General features: G+C 38.1%; 1 protein-coding gene across 1 annotated transcript; it reads right to left on the bottom strand.

Moving 5' to 3' along the window:
• Window positions 1-4,723: 4,723 nt before the first annotated feature.
• LOC114033918 (neutrophil collagenase-like) lies at window positions 4,724-21,166 on the bottom strand. The gene is made up of 11 exons (XM_027849561.1): window positions 21,103-21,166; window positions 17,613-17,861; window positions 15,714-15,958; window positions 14,410-14,558; window positions 14,196-14,321; window positions 10,645-10,806; window positions 9,918-10,035; window positions 9,168-9,301; window positions 6,624-6,783; window positions 5,269-5,372; window positions 4,724-4,827 (listed from the first exon to the last, which is right to left on the bottom strand). The coding sequence occupies exons 2-11, from the start codon at window positions 17,733-17,735 to the stop codon at window positions 4,724-4,726; spliced, it is 1,425 nt and encodes a 474-aa protein (XP_027705362.1). The 5' UTR covers window positions 17,736-17,861; window positions 21,103-21,166.
• Window positions 21,167-22,011: the final 845 nt, after the last annotated feature.

The following is a 22,011-nucleotide window of genomic DNA, read 5'->3' on the forward strand; positions in this document are numbered from 1 at the left end:
TCGACCATAAAACATATATCCTCAGAAAACATACACACATACCCTAATGCCATTATCCCATGTTCCCCCTTCTCTCTCCTTCTTCCTTCTCTTCCTAAAGTTCTAATTCAGGCTAAATTCCTGATCACTTTCTTTACTGGCTCATTCTTCAACTCCTTTTGTAGTCTCTCTTGGCACCTGGAGCTTCAAAATCCCCCTTTGGAATCTTTAAGGTGAAAGCACTTGAGACACAAGGTCCTTGGTTCATCCCACCCTTTTCTCGTTACCTAATGGAGTAGAGTTGTCACTTAATGATTTATTCTAGACTAACAAGAAACCAGTTTGGGGGCTTGAAACTCACTCTCCTAACTTCCCCATACACAATGATGGATCCATGTGTCTCTTGATAGATAGGTTCTCCTCTTGATTTATTCTTAAATGGAAGTAACTGTCCAGCACAACTTACTAAAGGGACAAACTTACTCCCTGTCTCAACATTTGCCTGTTAGCAGACAAGGTCTCCAGGGTAAATTTTATTTTTTTTTTACTCTTAAGAGGCTATTAATATAGCCTAATATAATACAATATATTGTAATATAATTACAATAGTAATTGTTGGTTCATATATTTTTAATGAAAATAACAATAATTGAGTTGTTGAATTGTTTTTCAGTAGTGTCTGACTGTTTGTGACCCCATTTGTAGTTTTCTTGGCAAAGATACTGGAGTGGTTTGCCATTTCCTTCTTCTGCTGCTTTTACAGATGAAGAAACTGAGGCAAACAGGGTTAAATGATTTGCCCAGAGCCACATAGCCAGTAAATGTATGAGGCCAAATTTGAGCTCAGGCTTTCTTGAATCCAGGCCTGGTGCTCTATTCTCTGGGTCAAGTATCTTCTAGCTATTTTAAGATGGAATATGATCATTTATATTCCCTTCATCAGCCTATGCCATAACAATACCTTTTAGGAAACATGGAAGCATAGTCTCCCAGAGTGATCGAAGAGGTAGCTTCCTTTTATTAGCAGGATTGGACCTTCTTGGCTCAAAACTGACCTGAACCCCATTGGCCCTCAAATCTGTAATGTTTGAAATATAAATAATGTGATTTCTGCCCCTCCCCGCCATTTGACTTTCCAGACACATATATCAAGGGGAGTTTTGGAGCAAGCATAAGAGACTCTAACAATGGGGAAAATGATTATACATGACAATTATTAGATTGTTGAGGTTACTTTTGAAAGACTTACATTTGGATTAAACTAGAACTTTCCCTGAATGTCTGTGTATTTTCAAGGGAAAGGAACAAAGTCTGAAACTGTGATTTCATTGGCATAGGGAATTCTTGGGGAAGGAACCTTCTTCTACCAAGGAAAATCAGGGTCTTCTCTGTTACTTAGAGGCTTATAGTATTTTCTAGAGCAATGAGAGGTTAAGTGACTTGTTCAGTATTTGTCAAAGGCGAGACTTGAACTCAGGTCTTTCTAGCTAGTTTTCTAAACATTATGCCATTCTGGTTCTCACATACCTTCTTTTTTTATTTTATTTTTAATTTATGGAATAAAGCAAACATTTCTATAGCATTTATATGGAATAAAACAAGCATTTCTATGGCATAATAAGAAGATAATTGTACATGAAACTACAAATCTACTCTGCACAACTTGATATTCCTTTCAAATATACAACAAAATTATCATGTAATTTTTCCCTCCTCCTACACCCTAGAGATGGCTATCATTAGACACAAATAGATGTGTATGTGTGTGTGCATGTAAAATTATTTTACATACTTCTATTTATCAGTTCTTTCTCTGGATGCAGATAGCATTTTTCTTAATATGTCTTTTAATAGTTAATTTGGGTACTTATAATAGGCAAAATAATTCTTTCAATGTCATTCTTAAAACAATATTGCTGTTATGGTATACAACATCCTCTTGGTTCTGCTCATTTCTCTCTTCATTATTTCATGCAAGTCTTTCCATGTTTTTCTAAAATCATTGAGTTCATCATTTCTTACAGCAAAGTAGTATTCCATCATAATCATATACCACTTCTTCAGCCATTCTCCAATTGATGGGCAACCCTGCAATTTCCAATTCTTTGCCACCACAAAGATAGCTGCTACAAACATTTTAGAACATGTAGGTTCTTTTCCATTTTCCCTAATCATTGTTGGAAAGAGACTAAGTAATGGTATTGCTTTTTCAAAGGGTATAGGTAGTTTAATAACTCTTTGGGCATATTTTCAAGTGTTCATCAGCATGCTCTTCCTCTACAAAGATTTCTGAAAAGTAACAGTAAGCTCTTCCAGTTTGCTTTATTCAGTCTATCTTATTGAGGGAGATCCAGATAGTCCATCACTTTATTGGTAACTTATTAAAAAGGCCTAGGGGTGCCACCAGGGAAGACGAATCAATTGAGCTCTAAAGTCCCTTTCTGGAGCAGTATTCATATTGCCCATAAGGAGCTCACAGAGCCTTACTCTTGGCATTTTCCTTATTCTAGAGACCAGAAAAGGCAACCAGATATCCTATAATTCTCATTGACCCAACAAGACCCAATAAATATGGTAGTAATACTCTGATGAAAGAAAACCAAATTGAAAATATAAATTAGTCATGATTTCAATCAACATTTGATTTTGAAATCAACTTCAAATTTTATTTGAGTAGAAATAAAGAGGAAAACTAATAAATCAATGATTTACTCATTATAAAAACTTAGAAATATGGAATATATATAAAACAGACTGATGGTTAGAGATGTTTAAAATTCTACTTGATCATCGATATGAAACAGTATGTTGATTCATCATTATATTCCAACAATTAAAAATAAAAAGTTGTGAGACATTTGATATTTGAATGTTATTTCTAAATCCCAGTCAGAGGTGGGAAACCTGTGGCCTTGAGGCCACATGTGGCCCTCTAGGTCCTCAAGTGCGGCCCTTTGTTTGAACCCAAACTGAATCCAAATCATAGAAGGAGATTTGTTCCCCACCCCTGTCTAGATACTCTAGATAATATTTTCAAAAAAGAGAGTCAAATACACACCCAATTGTGTATGGAAATCTATGTTCCCCTATAGGAAATTAGGGGGGAAGTAGATAAGAGAGGGAGGGGTGATAGAAGGGAGGGCAGATTGGGGAGGGGATAATAAGAAGCAAACATTTTTGAGGAAGGGCAGATCAAAGGAGAGAATAGAATAAATGGGGGCCAAGATAGGATGGAAGGAACTATAGTTAGTCTCTTACAACATGACTATTATGGAAATGTTTTGCATGACTGCACATGTATAGCCTATGTAGAATTGCTTGACTTCTCAATGAGGGAGGGTGGGGAGGGAGGAGGGGAGAGAATTTGGAACTCAAAGTTTTAGAAATGAATGTTAGAAATTGTTTTTACATGCAACTTGGAAATAAGATACACAGGCAAAGGGGTATAGAAATCTATCTTACCCTACAGGAAAATAGAAGGGGAGGATTGGAGAAGAGGGCGGGGCAGTAATAGAAGAGAGAACAGATTGGGTGAAGGGGGAATCAATGCAGGCCGTCATGGATGCCCACCATGGGATGGGGAGAAATTTTGGAACTCAAAATCTTGTGGAAGTGAATGTTGAAAACAATAAATAAATAAGAAAAAAAAAGTTTAAAAAAAAGAAAAAGAGAGTTAATAACAAATTCATGAATTAAAGAGTGGTTTAATAAATTTAACAAACTTGTGTTTAACACTGGGTGACTAAAAACTGTTTTTTTCAATGCAATAAATCCTTTTTATTCGTCATGGGTAACATTGAGAATTAGGAGAAGAGCAAAAGCAACAACAATGAATGCAACTAACATATGAGAAACAGCAAATTACAGTTAGAAACATGGAAAGAACAAAAGGAAGAAAGCCTCAGTTTCCCTCACAAAATAGGTTAGGCCCCATCCATAGGACCGCATTTTTTTTCTCTGCCCTCAGCAATTTTCCTCACCAACTCTAGCCAGATTCAAGGGAATCATGAAAATCAATCACCTTAATTGTGGAGGCCTACACTGGGGAAAATGGTACTGGATCTCCCATGATACCGTGGGGCCATGGCTATAACTTATACCAACCTCCTTTCTCAACCAACACAGAGCACTATGTGCTTGGGCATCAAGTCCAGAAAATCAATATATCAAGAACCTCTGATTTCCTCTGTGCAGGAACTCCTTCCTTTGGGGGGCAGATTTCAGGTAATTTATATCTTATGGTCCTAGAGAGTTGCTTGTTCATAATCACTTAGCTAGTAAATGCCAAAGCCAAGACTAGAACTTTTTGACTCAGCTCTTTTATACTCAAAGTGTAGCACTATACAACTTCTCTATCTAGCAATTTATGGAAAGTAAAAGGGACTTGTGGGTGTCAAATATCTTAAGGATCAGATAATAGATTGGCAAAATGACAAAGAATGTGTATAAAACAAGGACTCTGGAAGACTATTCTGAGTAAAGATCACTTGTTAGATAGAGAGTATATGCCTTGATTACAATTGGGTCAGGATATAAAAGTATTGATTAAGCCTCATTCCTTACTCACAACTGAAATTTGGACTTATTTTACTAACAGGTAAAATAACTAGAAAGATGGCAGAAGACAATAGTAGTAGACAAAAGTGTAAAAAAAAGCCTTGAGTCTTCACCAATAGATTTTTTAAAACTATTTGTTGATACATCTAAAATATACCTTATTTCTAGCTTACATTTTAGTCATATTTTATCTACAATTTAACAACTGGTTACTTCTTCCAACAGCAACAATTCTTCTAGCGTGGAGATCAAATTTATGGTATATTGGTCCAGTAAAGAAGTAGAAATAGTCTAGGGGGAAAAAGAAATCGAATAGTTACCTTACAGTTATGTGCAAACTTTTCAACTGGAGGAAATTACAATACTTGTCTCCAGACTGACTTTTCTGAATGTTCTGTCTTCTGTCTGGACCTGTGATTTCACTGATGTAGGCAACACCTAGTGTGGAAATTCCCTTTGCCAGTATAGACTGACAGCTTCCTCGTAACTTACAGACTTAATGCCTGATGCACTGAGAGGTTAATGTAACTTGCTTCTGGTCACAGAGCTGATATGTGTCGGAGGCAAGACTTGAACCTAGGGATTCCAGACTCCTTCTGGCTATCATACAGTATGCTATCTATGCTGCCTCTGAGGGTATTTGATTCAGACCTATCTTCACAGGGCCTCTCAATGTTATTTCTAAAAGGATAGTTTTTAAAATGCTCTCACAAAATAGGTATTTCTACTTACGATCTTTCTGGAAAACGGCATCCACTCCGCTTCTCAACCCTTGAAATTTATCTGCTATATTTTTAGGATAACCAGGATCCATGGCACGTTTTCGATTATCATATCTGATAAAAATAGATAAAGGTTTATAAAAAGTAGCTCACACATAAAGTGTACTTTATATTTTTCAAAGCACATTTTCTTATTTGATCCTCACAAGTATCCTGGAAGATAAGTGGGGCAAGGTATTTACACCCATTTTATAGGTGAGAAAACTGATCTATAGAGTGGCTAAGTGACTTGTCCAAGATGAAGTAGTCAGCGATAGAATCAGCACTAGAACTCTAGCCTCCCAGTGTCCGTGTTATTTCTAAAGTTAGAGATCTTATGGTTTACAAAGTCATTAGTATACCCGCACAAAACATTGTGTGAGCACATGCATGTTTGTGCTTAATATCACATTGGTGTTGAGAGTTGTGGTCACCAAATTCTCTGGGCCATCTGCAAAATATTTGCTTCAAAAGATTAGAGTTGAATCCCTAAAAAACAATCACTTGCATTGCATTACTCTTCCTTTCCATTGTACCACAGCGTTTCAGCTCAGCCTGATGTGTTTTCTTCTCGTATAGATGCCACCATTCCATTATTTGAATGAGGAATTTGTTAAAAAAAAAAAAAGGAATTTTCACAGACCCTAGCTTTACAATGACATATAAATCATAGAAAGAGCACTGACACAAGAGTCAAGATACCTAAATGACTCGACACTTTATTATTTTGATGGAGCCATCAGTTCATCGATATGGCCACTCCTTCCATATCATTTCATCCTTTGTAGTAATCCATATCACCAGTAACATATTTTGCACCACTTTTTGCATACAAGTCATCATCATATGACATAAAGAAAATGAGGTCCATAGACTTAAAGTGGGCCCAAAGTCACATGACCAGTAAGTGGTAGATCTGGAACTTTAATCCAAATTCTTTGACTCCACAATCACCACACTTCATCATGTTTCCCCTTTGTGTTATTTTTCATTTTGAATCTTCTGATATAGATATTCCATGACTTCTAACTATATATTACAACACCAGGGGAATGTTAGTATTGAAGAGATGGCCTTTTGTCTCAAATGATCCCCAAATAGCTATGGAATCCTGAACAAGCTCTTTATTCCGTTTCAGAAAACTGGACTATTTTGTCAAACACCAGATGCTGTAGCAACAAACATTCAGTTCTTCAGAAATCACTGGAAAATGGAATTACCCATTTTCCTCTAGATTTTTTCATGTTATCAAAAAAGAGCAAAGATGACTTCCTTTCATCTCAAAAACAGATTTCAACTTCTGGATATGGAAACATGTGCCCTTACCTCCAGTATTGGTTCTTTACAAAGAAATATGTTTTTCCGTAGTTACTATATGAAACAGCTGCATCTATGGCTTGCACGGTTCTTGGGAAGCCAAAATTGGAGATATCTTTGGGGAAGCCAGGCCTGATTTCATAACCAGATAGTGCCCAGTACTGGTTACCTATAAATAGTGGTGGGAAACCATTATGTAAAACTTCAATTTTTCTGAACAGTTTATATCACAACTTGTCTCATTGCAAATCATTATAAAAATGAAATTAGATCAAATGTGCCAGTTTTTAAATAACCAAAGGTACACCCATACTGCTAAGTCACAGTTAATGGTATCTCTCATCACTTGCACAATAAAAGCCAAATTCCTTAGCTTGGCCCCTAGTGATTTGGCCTTTACTTCTCTCTTTGAAATAATTTTCAATTAACCCCTTCTGCTCCAACCAAACTGACCTACTGAGCAAATAGAGATTACTGTTACATGCAAAAACTAGGCCCATAATAGCCCCTCTGCTCACGTTGTTTGCTCTACTGGGCATACCTTCCTCTCTGCTCTTTTCATTTCAAAGTCAGTGCCTTCCTTCCAGCCCTAGAAAAAGAGCTGGTTCCCTCCTGTAAATTGCTGTAGATTTTGTTGCCTTCACTATCTATTTGGCACTTAGTCCAGATTTAGCTTTTGTGATGCATAATTTATCTAGTGAGACTGTAAGTTCTTTGAGGTAAAGTCTTATCCTCATCCCTATCGCAACACACAAGCACATGTGCACACATGCACACCCACACCTGCACATGCACACACATACACGCACATCTTAGCTTAGCACAGGGCCTTCCTTGCAAATAGTAGGAACCCAAGCAATACTTTTCAATGGTGGTGATATAAATTCTTTGTGTTGCTAATACCTATAAAAGAACTTTTGTTTTTATGGGAGATTTCACTGGGGTAGACACCCAGCAAGAAGAAACTAGATTTTCCTTTCTGGTACTCTCAGTGTTATAGCCAGCCAGCCTTTTGTCTGCTAATCTGGTCTTGGACATGTAGAAATGTGGTGAAACTGGTGGTTATCTCCAATGTCAGTTTCCCATTTGTAGGTCCTCAAAAATCTCCTATTGTCCTTGTGGAAAACCCTAAGTAAAATTCTATACCTAACCGCGTACAACTTTTTGAGCCCAAACTTTGAAACAGCATAGCATAGTAGATTAAAGTGCTGTCCTTGGAATCGAGAAAACATGAGTTCAAGTCCTGTCCCTGATATAAACTGGTTGTATGACCAAGGGTAAGTCACTTAACCTCTTAGTGCCCCATTTAACTCTCTATGACTCTAAATTACAAATGACCTGCCAATCTATATCAGTGTAGGAAGTTTGCACACTAGGTATTCTCCATACTTGTGAAAATCAGAGAGCTAAACTCCAAAATTTAGGTATTAATGTATAGTAAAGCAGTGAACTATTTTGAAAAGTTAATATTAGAGTAATTAGATAATTAATGAGAGGAACTGTCATATGCTTCAATTATGGGAATATTTCAGGCAAATAATCCAGAATCTTTTCTCTGAGTTTGTATAGTCTCATCCTAACTAGATTTTCCAAAAAGTAGTTCAAAACCCTACTATGAAATAATAAAACTTTTCTCATCATGTAAATGGTATGAACAAAGTCAGGCCAGGCAAAAGTTGGGGCAGCTAGGTGGCACAGACTGCCAAGGCTGGAGTCAGGAAAATTCATCTTCCTGAGCTCAAATCTGGCCTCAGAGACTTGCTAACTGTGTCATCTTAGGCAAGTCACTTAACCCTGTTTGCCTCAGTTTCCTTATCTATAAATGAGTTGGAGAAAGAAATGACAAATTGCTCCAGTATCTTTGCCAAGAAAACCCCAAATGGTATCATGAAGAGTCAGATGTGACTGAAAAACGACTGAACAGCAACAAGATTTATTTTCAGTTCAGTTCAATATCTCCATCCTCTTATTATGCCATCACTCTACTCAGGCAGAGCTCATACTACTTCTGTTGACAAGAGCTTCCCACTATGGCACCTTTAAGAGCAGAGAGCACATCATGCTTCCTGCTGAAAATCAAATATAGCTGAAATAGCCCATTGGATCAGACAGTGAATAAGCATTTATTAGGTGCTGTGCCATATAGTGTGTTAAACACTAGGGATACAAATACAAGGAAACAAGTCTCTACCCTCAAGGGGCTTACATTCTAATGGACAGGGGTTAGATTTGGAATTTCATTAATAAAAGGGAATTCCACATGAAAAAAAATATCCTCTTCTAATGCAAGTTGGCACCTTTTCTGCAACTTCTGACCTTAGAGAGTTGCCTAGGGCACTGATAGGTTAAGTGAGATGTTCAGGGTCATACCACCAGTATGTGTCAGAAGTGGGCTACTAAAAAAAGTAACTTCTCTAATTCCTTATTCCAAGGTCTAAAATTACAGATTCCTGACATGGAGACGTGGGAAAAGACAATAAATGGCAACCGAAACTGGGTTATGCCTCTCTTTAGGCAGGAGTAGAGTAAGAAGAGAAATCCAGGTGCAGTTACCTTTAAATAGAATAACTAGATCCTTTTCATCATCCTCATAAGCAGCTTGTATCCCAGATGGTAATGATGGCCAGAATAAAGAAATCTTATGGAGTTCAGGCTTCGGTAGCTGGTTATGCCTTCGCCAAAAGTACCTGATGAGAATTTTTGAAAAAAAAGAAAATAAAATTAAGGTTGGCAGTAATAGTGTCTCTTTCAATAAGTGAACCAAAATGAATGTAATGAAGTTGATTCTGGTTATGTCTTATAAAGGACTGATTTACCAAAATCATAAACTGACTTAAGAAATCATCTTGTCCCAAACCCTTCTTGCATCTTAAGCTATTCCACAAAGATATCTGTAATTGTTCTCTTTTTTTCTAGAGCAGAGGTTAGCAAACAATGACCCATAGGCTAAATATGGCCTTCTGCCTGTTTTTATACAGCCTGTGATTTAAGAATGGTTTTTACATTTTAAAAGTTACTATAATTCTTAGTTTGGGGGCATACATAAACAGTCAATGAGTTACATTTAGCCCATGGGTCATAGGTTGCCGACCCCTATTCTAAATGTTTAAAGCAGTGTAGACACAACCATTATTTCCAATGAAAACCATAACCAACCAAGCAACCAAGCAACAAAAACAAATAGAATAGAAAGGAAAAGCAGAGAATTAGGTTATGAGTTAAACCCAATCACTTATTTTTAAAATGCATTTGGATACATCTACAAAATAAAAAGTTAAGGGAAGTATTGATTCAGCTTTATACTTGTCTTTAAAGATTATGATTTCTCCACGGAGAGTGGTAATCGCATCAAATGTCAATTGTGGGTCACAGGTTCTTGGTGTAGTGGGTCCAGTAGGGTTGATTGAATTAGTCGAATGACCTTAAAGACAATATTTAAAGAGGTAAGGTTTTAAAAAGTGAAGAGTTAGAAGACTATTGTGATGCTTCTTGAGGTAATCTAAGAGGGAAGGCTCTAGCAAGAGAGACAGGTAGTGGGGAGGCCAGGGAAAGACCTCCTGGAGAGATAAGATTTGCCCAATCCTAGTGGGAAGAATGTCTTAACCTCAATCCAATTCATTATCATATATTAATTTAAGACTTTTGATGTAGCCAGCCCCTAGGTCATCGCACAGGTTCAATACACTGCATCCTTTTGGAGGAGGGAGGAGATTATACCTGGAGTCAGTGGTGTTGCCACGGAGAAATTCGACTCCTGCCTATACAGCAACTTTTACAGTAATTGCTAGAAGAGCATTGGTTGAGCCATTTTAAAATGAGCTCCTTGGTATCAGCAGCTTGAAAATGCTAAAGGAAGGTGACTTATGGAGAGAATCTTCAAGAGAGTAAAAGGTTAGCTCTTCAGAGCCTATATAGACCCATTTCTAGGGTCCTCCAAACAGAAAAATGGGCATGGGGCTCAGCTCCTAACTGAATCTATGAACCAGTCCCTAAGAATAGCTATTCACGGAGGAGAATTACCATAGCTTACCATAGAGAAACTGAATGCCATTAATGTCATCCTGTGGCAGTATGTAAGCTCTAGGTTCAGAGAAGGAATAAGTGGGGAACATCAAGGCACCAGGATCAGTGGAATGAGAAAGGCCCAATGAATGGCCAAATTCATGAGCAGCAACAAGGAATAAGTTGTAACCTGAAACAAGAGTGTAGTCATAACTTTTCCCTATATTCAAGACTATAGCAGAGCAGCTAGGTGGTGCAGTGGATAAAGCTCTGACCTTGGAGTCAAGAGGACCTCAGTTCAAATCCAGCCTCAAGACACTTAACACTTACTAGCTGTGTGACCCTGGGTAAGTCACTTAACCCCAATTGCCTCACCAAAAAAAAAAAAAAAAGAAAAGAAAAAAAAAAGACTAAGGAATCATGAATATAGGTTTTCACATGTCCAAATCAGAAATGCCTAAAGACCCCTCAGTCTACCCTATGTTTAGGACTTTATTCACACATAGAACCAAGGAATGGAAAGTAGATGAATCTTTATATGATTTGAGAATAAGCTAGTGCATTTTTCTCATGGAATGTTTTGAAAACTAACCCCCTCATTTAACATGACAACAATGAAGCAGCAGAAACATGATGTCATTCATCCAGGGTCACAAGGTAGTTAGAGGCAGATTTAGGACCTGAAATTAAGTTTCTGGACTCCCAGTTCAATATTCTTGCCATTGTATGTTACTCATCCTTTTTGTTCTTTTTTTGTTCTTTCTCTACTCTTTGGTCTTTCACATCCTTAATTCTCATTGGTATAGTCACAGCCAACTGCAGGATATGAGAATAGGTATCCAGGGTAGGCACAGAGGATCAAAGGAGACATTAATTTTGACATTTAGTCATATACTGCATTGCATTGTTCTATACTTGTTTCTTTCCAGTCTAAAATCTCAAAACCTTGTTCCTCAAACAAGACACTCCATTTCCTAACTTTGGACATTTTCACTGACTGTTTCCCATGCCTGGAACTAACTCTCTTCTTCTTCAGCTCTGCCTCCTAGCTTCCTTCAAGTTCCCAAATGGGAAGCCTTTCCCCATTCATCTTAATTCCAGTGCCTTCCTTCTGTTGATTATCTCTAATTTATGCTATATATAGCCTGTTTATAGATAGTTTTGCATGTTGTTTACTCCATTAAACTGTGAGCTCCTGCTGTCTTTTGTCTTTCTTTGCAATGCCAAGGCTTAGCACAGTGTCTGGCACACAGTAGTTTATATTCACTGTTTATTGACCAACTGACTAAATGTAAGTTCTTATTATTATACAAACTTTCTATTGCAGACAAAATAGTCTTCTGGTTTTCAACAGAAAATGCCTTTGTGTTTTCCCACCCTCTACTGTAAAGACTGCTTGGAATTCTCTGTTTACTTAAATCTTAAATCTTATCTATCTTTCAAAGCCCATCTCAAATACTGTCTCCTGTATGATGTCTTCATATCTCTTCCCCCATCCTCACCAGCTTATAATAGTTATTCCATCCCTTTGCACTTCTACAGCATTTATGGTATTTCTCAACCCTCCAACCCATCCACCACACAGTTGCCAAATCATCATTCCTAAAACACAGAGCAGACCATGCTTTTATCCCTATTCAAAAATATTTAATAGCTATCTGTTGCTGCTGGGCTAAAATATAAAATTCTTGGCTTGGAATTTAACAATTAATTATCAATTTAGTTTTCCAGGTTAATTTTATATGACTCACTTTCATACATTCACCATCTGGTCAAATTGGCATCATTGGTCCTTTTGTGTGACATTTCATTTCCATCTTCCACAGCTTTACATGGGTTACTTCCCAATTCTAAAATTGACTCTCTTCATTTTTGTCTCAGCTTTCCAAGCTTCCTTCAAAGCATGGCTGAGGTGCTATTTAAGGCCCTTCCTGAGTCCTGAAAAGGTTGTTAGTATACTCTCCTTCCTGAAATTCTTTATCATCAATCATAGATCTAGAACGAGAGGGATGTCAATAGCACCTAATTCCATCCCCTCATTTTACAGATAAGAAAACTGTAGTCTGGGAGGCTGTGACCTTCCCATGGTCACACAAGTTATAAAAACCAGAAGCAAGATTTGAACTCAAATCTTCTGATTGCAAAGTTGGCATTCTTTCCACTATACCGTGTTGCCTCCTATACTTTGGGCTTACTTATTTGTGTATAACCCCAGTAGAATATAAGCTACTTGAGGGCAGGGGCTACTTTGTTTTTATCTTTATATCTCAGGAGTCTAATACAGAACTACACAAATATTTTTTAGTCCAAGTCTATGTCAAGAACTCATGCTGTAGAAATACCTTCCACCATTCCAGATCAGTAGCTTCTTTATAATTCATAATCTCAGAAAGTTGCCTGCTTTCCTGATTCCAAGGATAGCTCTTACCTCCCTCTTCAATAAACTCCAATGCTTCCCTATTACCTTCAGGATCAAAAATAGTCTTCTGTTTGTCTTCAAAGCCTCCACAGCCTGGCCCCTTCCTACTTTTCCAGGGAAAAGGATAAGAGTCTTCTTGTTCTAGTACTGCTTTTGAAAAGCCAGTGATTTATTGAATAGGGATACATTTGGGCCATTTCCTTTAGCATGCCCATTAAGTCTTTCACCTCAGTGAGTTTATCTGGTGCTTAATGATTATTTAAATTTGATTAAATTTAATGATATAAGAGTAGGAGAGAATGTTTAAACTACATAAATGAAATGATTAGATATTTTCCTAATTGAGACTGTTTCTAAATGTTTTGCATTTTTTAGTATCAGAAATTGGTGGTATGGTATCATGGAAAAAGTAGTTATTGGAGTTAGAAGAATGGGTCTGAATCCTGCCTCCATCAGTTACTAGCTATGTGACCTTGAAAAAGTTACTTCCTGTCTCTGAGACTCAATTTATTCATCTGTACAATTAAGGAGTTGAACTAACTGGTCCCTTTGTCCCTTCATTAAAAAAATGCTGTTAGCATTTGTTAAGCACCTACTATGATTCCAAAAAGGCATGGAAAAGTTGGAATCTGTATGGGTGGAAAAGGTATCCATATAGATGGTTTACATAGATCATTGAAGTATTGGATTCAATTTCACAAGCACATAGTAAGCTCCTTTTATGTTCCAGGCACCATGGATGTATGTGTGTACATACAAAAACAGAGAAGAATGGGGTGGACACAAAGTGAAGACACAAGTTGTTCATTTAATGTCTTCACATAGTAAAAATCAAGTGATATTCTGGGATATGATTATACAAAAACAAACAAAAACAGATTGGAAAACTGTCTATTGGTTAGAGTCTAAGGGAATTTTGTTGTTAGCCATTCAGTTCAACCCCTTCATGTTACAGATGGGGAAATTGAGGCTGAAAGTGGTTAAGTGACTTGTTCAAGGTCACACAGCTACTAAGAGTCAAAGGTAAGGTTTGAACCCGAGTCCTCCAACTCCAGAGCCTTGTTCCACTTTGATTTCCAGAAAAGAGATGTTAAAAGAACTGTGAGGGAAAAAAAATGCTCTCAAAAGTATCCATTCAGAAACTGCATTTCGTAACTTACCACTGGAGCCCATGGTCCAAGTTTCATCTTCATCAAAATGAGCATCTCCTCCAATTCCCTGGCCTGGTTGAAATGCATGTGCAAGGACTCCATTCGGACCATCAAAGGGTGAGTTGTCACCATGATCTGTAATCAAAACAAAGTCAATGCTGAGCCTTCCATATTCTCAGATTGGCCAAAGAGACTACATGTAGCATGACAAGGTTGCTATTACCTCCTAGGACAAAAGAGATCTTTATGTCAGCTTCACCCTTATAGATTCTGGTGAACTTCAGAGGTGATGGACCACTCCAAATCTGTATGGCTTTCTCAAGTGCCGAATCCACATCAGCTTTTGACATATCTGGTGTGTAGTTCATAATGCTTTTAAATGAAAGGGATTGATAAAAGACTTATCAATATTAAAGTAATCATATTAAGCATTAATCACTTTGTGATTTCTTTTAGAGTTAACTGGGTACTTGTTTTATCCTTTTTTCTAGATAAAATTTCCTTGTAGGTAGGGTCATAGAATCAGAGATCTGTAACTGAAATAGAGGGCATCTAAGTGGCATAGTGAGTGAAGTGCCAGGCCTGGAGTCAGGAAGATTCATCTTTCTGAGTTCAAATCTATCCTCAGACATTTACTAGCTCTTTTAATCCTGTTTGCCTCAGTTTCCTCATCTGTAAAATGAAGTGGAGAAGGAAATGGCAAACCATTCTAGGATCCTTGCCAAGAAAACTCCAAATGGGGTCAAGAAGAGTTGGACATGACTGAAACAACTGAACAGCAAAAAGCTGAAGTAGATCTTAGAAATCATCTAGTTGAACCTCTCATTTTACATATGAGAAAACTAGGACCTAGAGATGTTAAGTGACTTGTCCATGGTCACATAGGTAGGAAATGGCAGAAATGGGATTGGAATTCAGGTCTTGTACCTTCATTTTTGGTGTCCTTTGTAGTGCACCATACCACAATGCCGTGGTTCATTCTTATATCCTTGATTTCTAGCATAGTGTATTGCATAAACTAAGCACTCAATAAATGCTGATAAGTGAATAAATGAAGTAAAGTAGTTCATGTCTCACATGATTTCTCCTTCCTATTTTTGGAAAAAATGATATACGTATTTTCCATCACTCTTTGGGAGAATGTCAGGCTATGAGAGCGTGAGAGAGGAAGGTAGAAGTAGGTGCTAGACCAAAAGGATGAAGGTGCTATTTCACTGAAAAGATGAAAGAGTGGGAAAGAGGAAATGATAATATAACTGATTTCCCCATTCAAACATCAGTTTATCAGATATCATGAATATTTAGTGAATTGCATAAATTTGAACTAGATTCTCCCCAGTAGTAACTAAATCTTTTCTTGGTGAAAAGCAATTTGGATGCATGGAGAGATATCTTCATGCTATTAAGGTACCACTTAGTCCACTAGAGAATTAATTCATTAAATAACAGGTATGGGGGAGAAAGGATCCTGTATAACTTGTCATTTATTCCTTGCATGCTGTCATCCTTGAATACAGGGTACTTTACCTGTATGTAATTTCATTCCTTTTCCACTTTGGATTTCCTTCAGTCAGCTTATATCCAAGTGCATCAGGAACCCCACATCTGGGCATTGCCATCACTCCCATGGTTTCTTCATCTGGTTGTCCAGTCTCCTCCAATCCAAAAAATTTCTGCATTTCTTTAAGCTTCTTAACCAAATGAGTGCTATTCTTCTGCCGTTTTATCTTATCTCCACTTTTTGGCATATCATAAAAGTTTTCTAGATACCTCTGTTGAAAGACAAACATTAGAAATCTGTGAAATCTCTGCGCAGTTATGTTTTCTGAGTTATCTTTGTTCCAGGTGTAGAAACTCAGGATGACCTCCACTTTCATGTCAACTGGGCTTTCTAGAAATATGAGGACAGCTACAGAGAATACCGCTCTTTCTATAGAACTCTTTGACTATAAAATCATGTGACCAATGTTTTAAGAAGCAGACCCAAGCTTACACATCCAAATAACTGTTGTCACTTTCAAAGCAGTCACCTTGGAAACCTACACACTTATTCTAAGGATATTAAGAACATTTCTTAGTGGGGCACATCGTGGGCATGTAATAGATACTTAACAATCAATAACAAAAAATAACAAAAATACTTCATCAAATGTGTGCGTATGTGTGTGTGTGAGTGTGTTATATGAACTATAACCAGAATAGGATAAACAGGAATTTTTACTAGGGTACTGGTATGGACAAGGGCATACTTCTCCACTAGGAGATCATGCTTCCATACTTTTCCCCATGCTAATTGCTGTCTTAGATTTTACTTTCCAGTCCTACACAGGCATTAGTTGGAGCTGGTCCTGAGAAAACACCTTGACTGCCTTCCACCCACCACTGTAGTATTGTCTTACTGCTCTCTTATGATTGTGCCACAGTGTTCCTGCTCCTCTCTGAGGGTCTATCCTCCTGCTTCCACATCAACTAAATTTCTTCTATCATTTCAGCTAGTTATGGCTCTATGCAATATTGTTTATAGAAAGTTATTTTAGGAAAATTAAAGAGAAACAATGATATCATCACCAAACGTGTTGAATGCTTGTAGCAGTTTCATTAATTCCTTTTTGTGATGTTGAGCTTTCGTTCTATGAAATAATGGAAAAAATCCCTTAGATCTGCTTTTCTATTGATTACTATGATTCGCAGATAGCCCCTAAATCTGGTGAATAGGCACTCTGATTCCACTGTCAGGATCTACTGAATTGATTTTTCCTTGTTCTATTTTCCTGGCTCTAGGTTTCCTTCTGTCCCTGGCTACAGATGAATTCTGTGAATGGAAAACCAGTTAACAATAATAACAAATAGCATTATGTAGCTCTTTCTTTATAACAACCTTGTAAAGGAGGTGGTGCAAGTGATCCATTTTACAGAGGACAAAACTGAGGCTCACAGCAGTCAAATGACTTTCACAAGATCACAGAGTCAGTAAATAAGGGAATCACAACTCAGATCCAGGTCTCCTGGCTTCCAGTATATCATACTACCCTTCCATGAATATGTGGGTGTGGGAAGGAGGGTTGTGGGAGAAGACAGGAAATCCTAATTTAGATAAAAGAATTTTCATGTAATAAAAAATAATAAAAAAAATCATTGTAAAAGCTTCATAGTAAGTACTACTTGAGCTACAACATTTTTATAAATACTAAAGGCAGGGCTAATTCTATTTTCTTCCCTCTGCGGGTGGAGGGGTGTGAAGAGACAATGTTCACCATCTTTAAATCTAAATCATGAAGCTGAACCCAAACCAAATTCCAGAGGGAACAGTCTCATTCTTAACATTCATATTAGGACATTGCAATTGAGAAGGGAAGCAACATCCACTTAACTTCCTGAAAACAAAAAATCAGCCACCACAGTAGGTCATTCACAACCAATTTTTACCTGAACAGTTGCCATTTTTTCCTCCTCGAGGCTTTTAGGAGATACAGGAAAAGCACTTGAAAGCTGTGTGTGAAGTAACAGGAGAAACAGAAGGACCTCCTTCATATTTGGTGTGACTTCCATTCCTTTCTCCCCGCAGCTCTCCTTTCCCTACTAGGGAAGTCGGGCTCTCTGGGTGAGGACCTTCTTTGCTTGCTTGCTTAGAGCTCATACCCTCCTTTGTCCCTTGTTAATGTTCTCTTTATAGACCTGATAAAGCAATGTCCAAGATGATGGTTTCTTCGGAAGTTGTGAAGCAACCCCAGCTTGTTACACTATCAATTTTGTAATTTTATTCTGTGATTTATCACAAGGAAGGGGGGAAAAGAGGCTTTCAATGAAAAAAGAGATTGTCCTGTTCTTTGCTTCCTGAATTTTTCTACAGGCTTTTTCACTCAGATGTTCATCTCAGCAAAATTTACAACTGCATAGGAACAGGAAATAACTTTGACAGTTTTTAGACAAAGAGTAGAGGTTTCCTCCAGCATATATAAGACACTGCGACAGATAGGTTGTGCTTGTGTGCATCCTACCTATAGTGTAGACTTCTTGGGTTCTGCCCACCTCATTGGACGTGAAAAGATTTTGTGCCTAGCCACAGGGCCATGAATATAGGAGTTGTGTATTGGGGGAAATGAAAAAAGAACTTTTTCAATGATGGAATCAAAAATGGGTAATGATGAGGGAAAAGAATTAATCTCCAAAGGTAGAATTTCAAGTCCTATGAAGGTAAGGAGGGTCATAAGATCATAGATTTATAGTTGGCAAAGGTCATTTAGTCCAATTCCCTCATTTTGCAGATGAAGAGACTGAGATCAAAGGAGCTTAACTGATTAGAACTCCTTGAATCATGTTTTCTTACCCCAGGTATGTTAATTCACTCAATCTTAGGACCCCATTTCTCCAGGGGCTGTGCTAAGCCAATTAATGGTTGGGCAACTAACTGAAAACTCACCTAACCTACTATATGTACAGGCCATGCTTCTCATCCCATTTGGTCATCCACCAGGATTCATGGGCCTACCTAAAAACGTTGCCCACTGCCTCACTGTCACACTCAAGACCCACATTTCTCTCTACCTCCTGAACTCACTCTGGGAACAATATTCAAATTAATTCTATCACAACTGCTAGAAAGGTTCCCCAGACCAAAACTCCCTTCCCAGGTCAACAGTACTCTTTTCTGTTATTTCTTTCATTAGTAGGTGTTTAATAAATGTCTGTTGATTGGTTAATTCGTTGGTTACCCACAGAGAGTTGTCACAGAGAATCCCCACTATCACATTCCAGATAGTTTTTTGTTAGGGAAGCCTTTGAGCAGTACTTTTCAAATTATAGCCCATAAACAATAGCCTGGTCTACTTTATATAAAATCTACTCCTATATCCTCCCAGATTGGCTACCATGGGTCTTCTCGATACCCCAGAAATATTTATTGAATGAATGAATACACACACATATGTTGCTGTTACCTAATTTGTTTGAGATAAGACTTCAGATCCTTTGTAATATTTGCTGGGAAATTTTTGACCAACTTTAGGAGCTGGAACTGGGCCTAGATTAGTGAGGCAGCTAGGTGGCGTAGTAGATAGAGTACTGAACATGGAATCAATTGGGAAATATTTATTAATGTTTAAATTAATTAATCTAGTACCTGCCAAGAATTCTGATAAGTACTGGGGATACAAAGCAAGGCAAAAGACAGTTCCTGCCCTCAAGGAGCTCATGCTGTCATGGGGAAGACCACATACACATAACTATGTACAAACAGACTAAAAACAGAATAAGTAGGAAATAGCAGAGAGAAAGTACTTAAATTCAAAGGGATTGGTAAAGGATTCTTGTAAAAGGTAGGATTTTAACTGGGACTTGAAGGAAGCCAGGGAAGCCAGGGAAGCCAGAAGGCAGAGCTGAAGAGGGAGAGCATTCTAGGCCATGAGGGACAGTTGGTGAAAATGCCCACATTCGGGAGTTGTTGGAGTATTTTGTTGGAGGAACAGCAAGGAGGCCAAGCTCACTGGATTGCAGAGTATAGGAGAGGGGTGTAAGGTGTAAAATGACTGGAAGCAGGGAGTAGGTTATGAAGGTCTTTGAACTCCAAGCAGAGGATTTTATATTTGATCCCGGAAGTAATAAGGAGCCATTGGAGTTTATTGAGTCAGAGGTGACATAGTTAGGTCACCCTTTTCTGTACCTGGGTGATGGCAGTTATTAGAGAAGAGAAAGGAGTGTATGCAAGAAATGTGGCAAAGGTGAAATTAAAAGTGTTTGGTGACAGATTGAATACAGGGAGGGGAGTAGGGTGAGAGCCAGGGAGGAGTACAGGACAACATCTGGATTGAAAGCCTAGGGGACCGGGAGGATAGTAGTGCCCTTGACAGTAATGGAGTAGTTTGGAGGGGTGTAGAGGAGTTTTGGGGGAAAGAGAATGAGTTCTGGATGAGTACCAGTATAACTTCAGCTGCAAAAATGTATGCTGAGTTTAAGATATTAATAAGATATCTATTTTGAGATGTCAAATAGGCAGCTTGAGATGTGAGATCAGAGGTCAGCAGAGAGGGTAGCGTTGGATAAGAAGACTTGAAAATCATCAGCATAGAGATAATAACCGAATCCATAGAATCAGGAAGACCTACGTTCAATCTACCCTCATACACTTACCCAGCTGTCTAACCCTGAGAATATCATTTAACCTCTGCCTTGATTTCCTTATCTATAAAATGGTGATGATAGTAATAACATTGGCATCCCAGGTTTGTTGGGAGGCTCACATGATGTAATATTTTTTTTTGTTTTTTTTTTTTAGGCAATTGGGGTTAAGTGACTTGCCCAGGGTCACACAGCTAGTAAGTGTCAAGCATTTGGTCTGAGGCCGGATTTGAACTCAGGTCCTCCTGACTTCAGGGCCGGTGCTCTATCCACTGTGTCACCTAGCTGCCCCACATGATATAATATTTGTAAAATGCCTTTCAAACCTTAAAGTGCTATATAAATGCTAGTTATTATTATTATCCAAATAACACATTTAAGAACATTATATATTCATTACAAAACCAATACCATAGCACTCTGAATCCAAATAGTGCCTTTTCTGTAAGCAGTTCAAAGTGTTTTTCCTTATGTTGTCTCATGGATGGAGGGAAAAGAATAGACATTTATATAACACCTACTATATGCCAGGCACTGTGCGAAGTGCTTTTACAATGACCCTTCAAGGTAGGTGCTATTGTTATCTTTTTTTTTTTACAGTTGAGGAAACTGAGGCAAACAGAGGTTGTGAGTTGCTCGAGGTCATATAGCTAGTAAGTGCCTAAGGCTATATTTGACCTCAGATTTTCCTGGCTCCAGATCCACTGTTAGGGTAGTTTTTGCTTGATTTCCACCCCCCCCATCAGGTTTACAGTTAAAACATCCACTTTGTACAGAATGGAGGTGTCTGACACTTACCCACCTGAAGTTGCAATCATTTTGGGGAATTTGCTTGTGCAGTCAAACTTGGTCTACTTGACTTTTCTCTAAGCAACCAGCCAGGAAGCCAGCACTTTCAGGCTGATTCTTGGGGATTGTTTAAATGTTCTAGCAGTTGCATATTTGCTATATCCTGTTTCCTGACAGCAGGACCAACATTTTGCAAAATGGGGAAGGAGGCAAAGTTTGTCTTTGGTCCTCCTGCTTCCCCTTTTCTTCACCTTTATTATCCCTCTATGGCATTCGCTATACCTCCCTGCTTCTGGTGCCCAGTGCCCTCATGCTACCTCAGGCTCCCCTATCAAAAACTACTTTCACGGAGAACTCTGGTATGAGCCAATTGTACTTTAGGATGACTTTAAGTTGATATATTCCCTCTCACAAAGACTTTGGTAATTTAAGCCTAGAATGAAAGAATTTCTCTACTGTAGATGGAATTTTAGGCATCAGAGAGAAAGAGACCTTGGCAACATTAAAATCTAACTAAGCCAATGACTACCTATTTGGCTTAAATCACTCATTAGCTCGCATTTACATGTTACTTGAGAGTTTAAAAAGTACTTTCCTGTACAGACAGTTTCACCAGACATGAAACTTGACTACACAAGTATAAATAACATAGGAAACCAAGCAAATGTCCACTGTCAAACTTAGTTATTTCGCCTTCTCAAAGTAAATGAAATAGATGGTCCTACAGTGAAAGTGGGATAAAGACTGGGAATGTGATTTTACTTCTATAGGGAACTACTGGTTAAGGGAACTCTCTCTACCAATGAGAGTCAACGTCTCAGCAATTTATAGTCTTAGAGAGTTGCCTAGAGCACTGAGGAATTAAGTGACTTACCCAGTCAGGGTCATATAACCAGCCTGTGTTAGAGGCAGGATTTGAACC

Source organism: Vombatus ursinus, unplaced genomic scaffold (assembly GCF_900497805.2).
Source record: "Vombatus ursinus unplaced genomic scaffold, bare-nosed wombat genome assembly UNPS02007612.1, whole genome shotgun sequence".
Lineage (NCBI taxonomy): Eukaryota > Metazoa > Chordata > Mammalia > Diprotodontia > Vombatidae > Vombatus > Vombatus ursinus.

What these genes read in the sequence shown, in the direction of transcription:
- LOC114033918 (XM_027849561.1), bottom strand. Translation starts at nt 17,735, where the DNA reads ATGGAAGTCACACCAAATATGAAGGAGGTCCTTCTGTTTCTCCTGTTA. An exon ending in AGGAATGAAATTACATACAG is followed by an intron (nt 14,559 to 15,713) that starts GTAAAGTACCCT and finishes TTCATTTAAAAG; the next exon opens with CATTATGAACTACACACCAG. An exon ending in TCTAGTTATTCTATTTAAAG is followed by an intron (nt 6,784 to 9,167) that starts GTAACTGCACCT and finishes CACTATTTATAG; the next exon opens with GTAACCAGTACTGGGCACTA.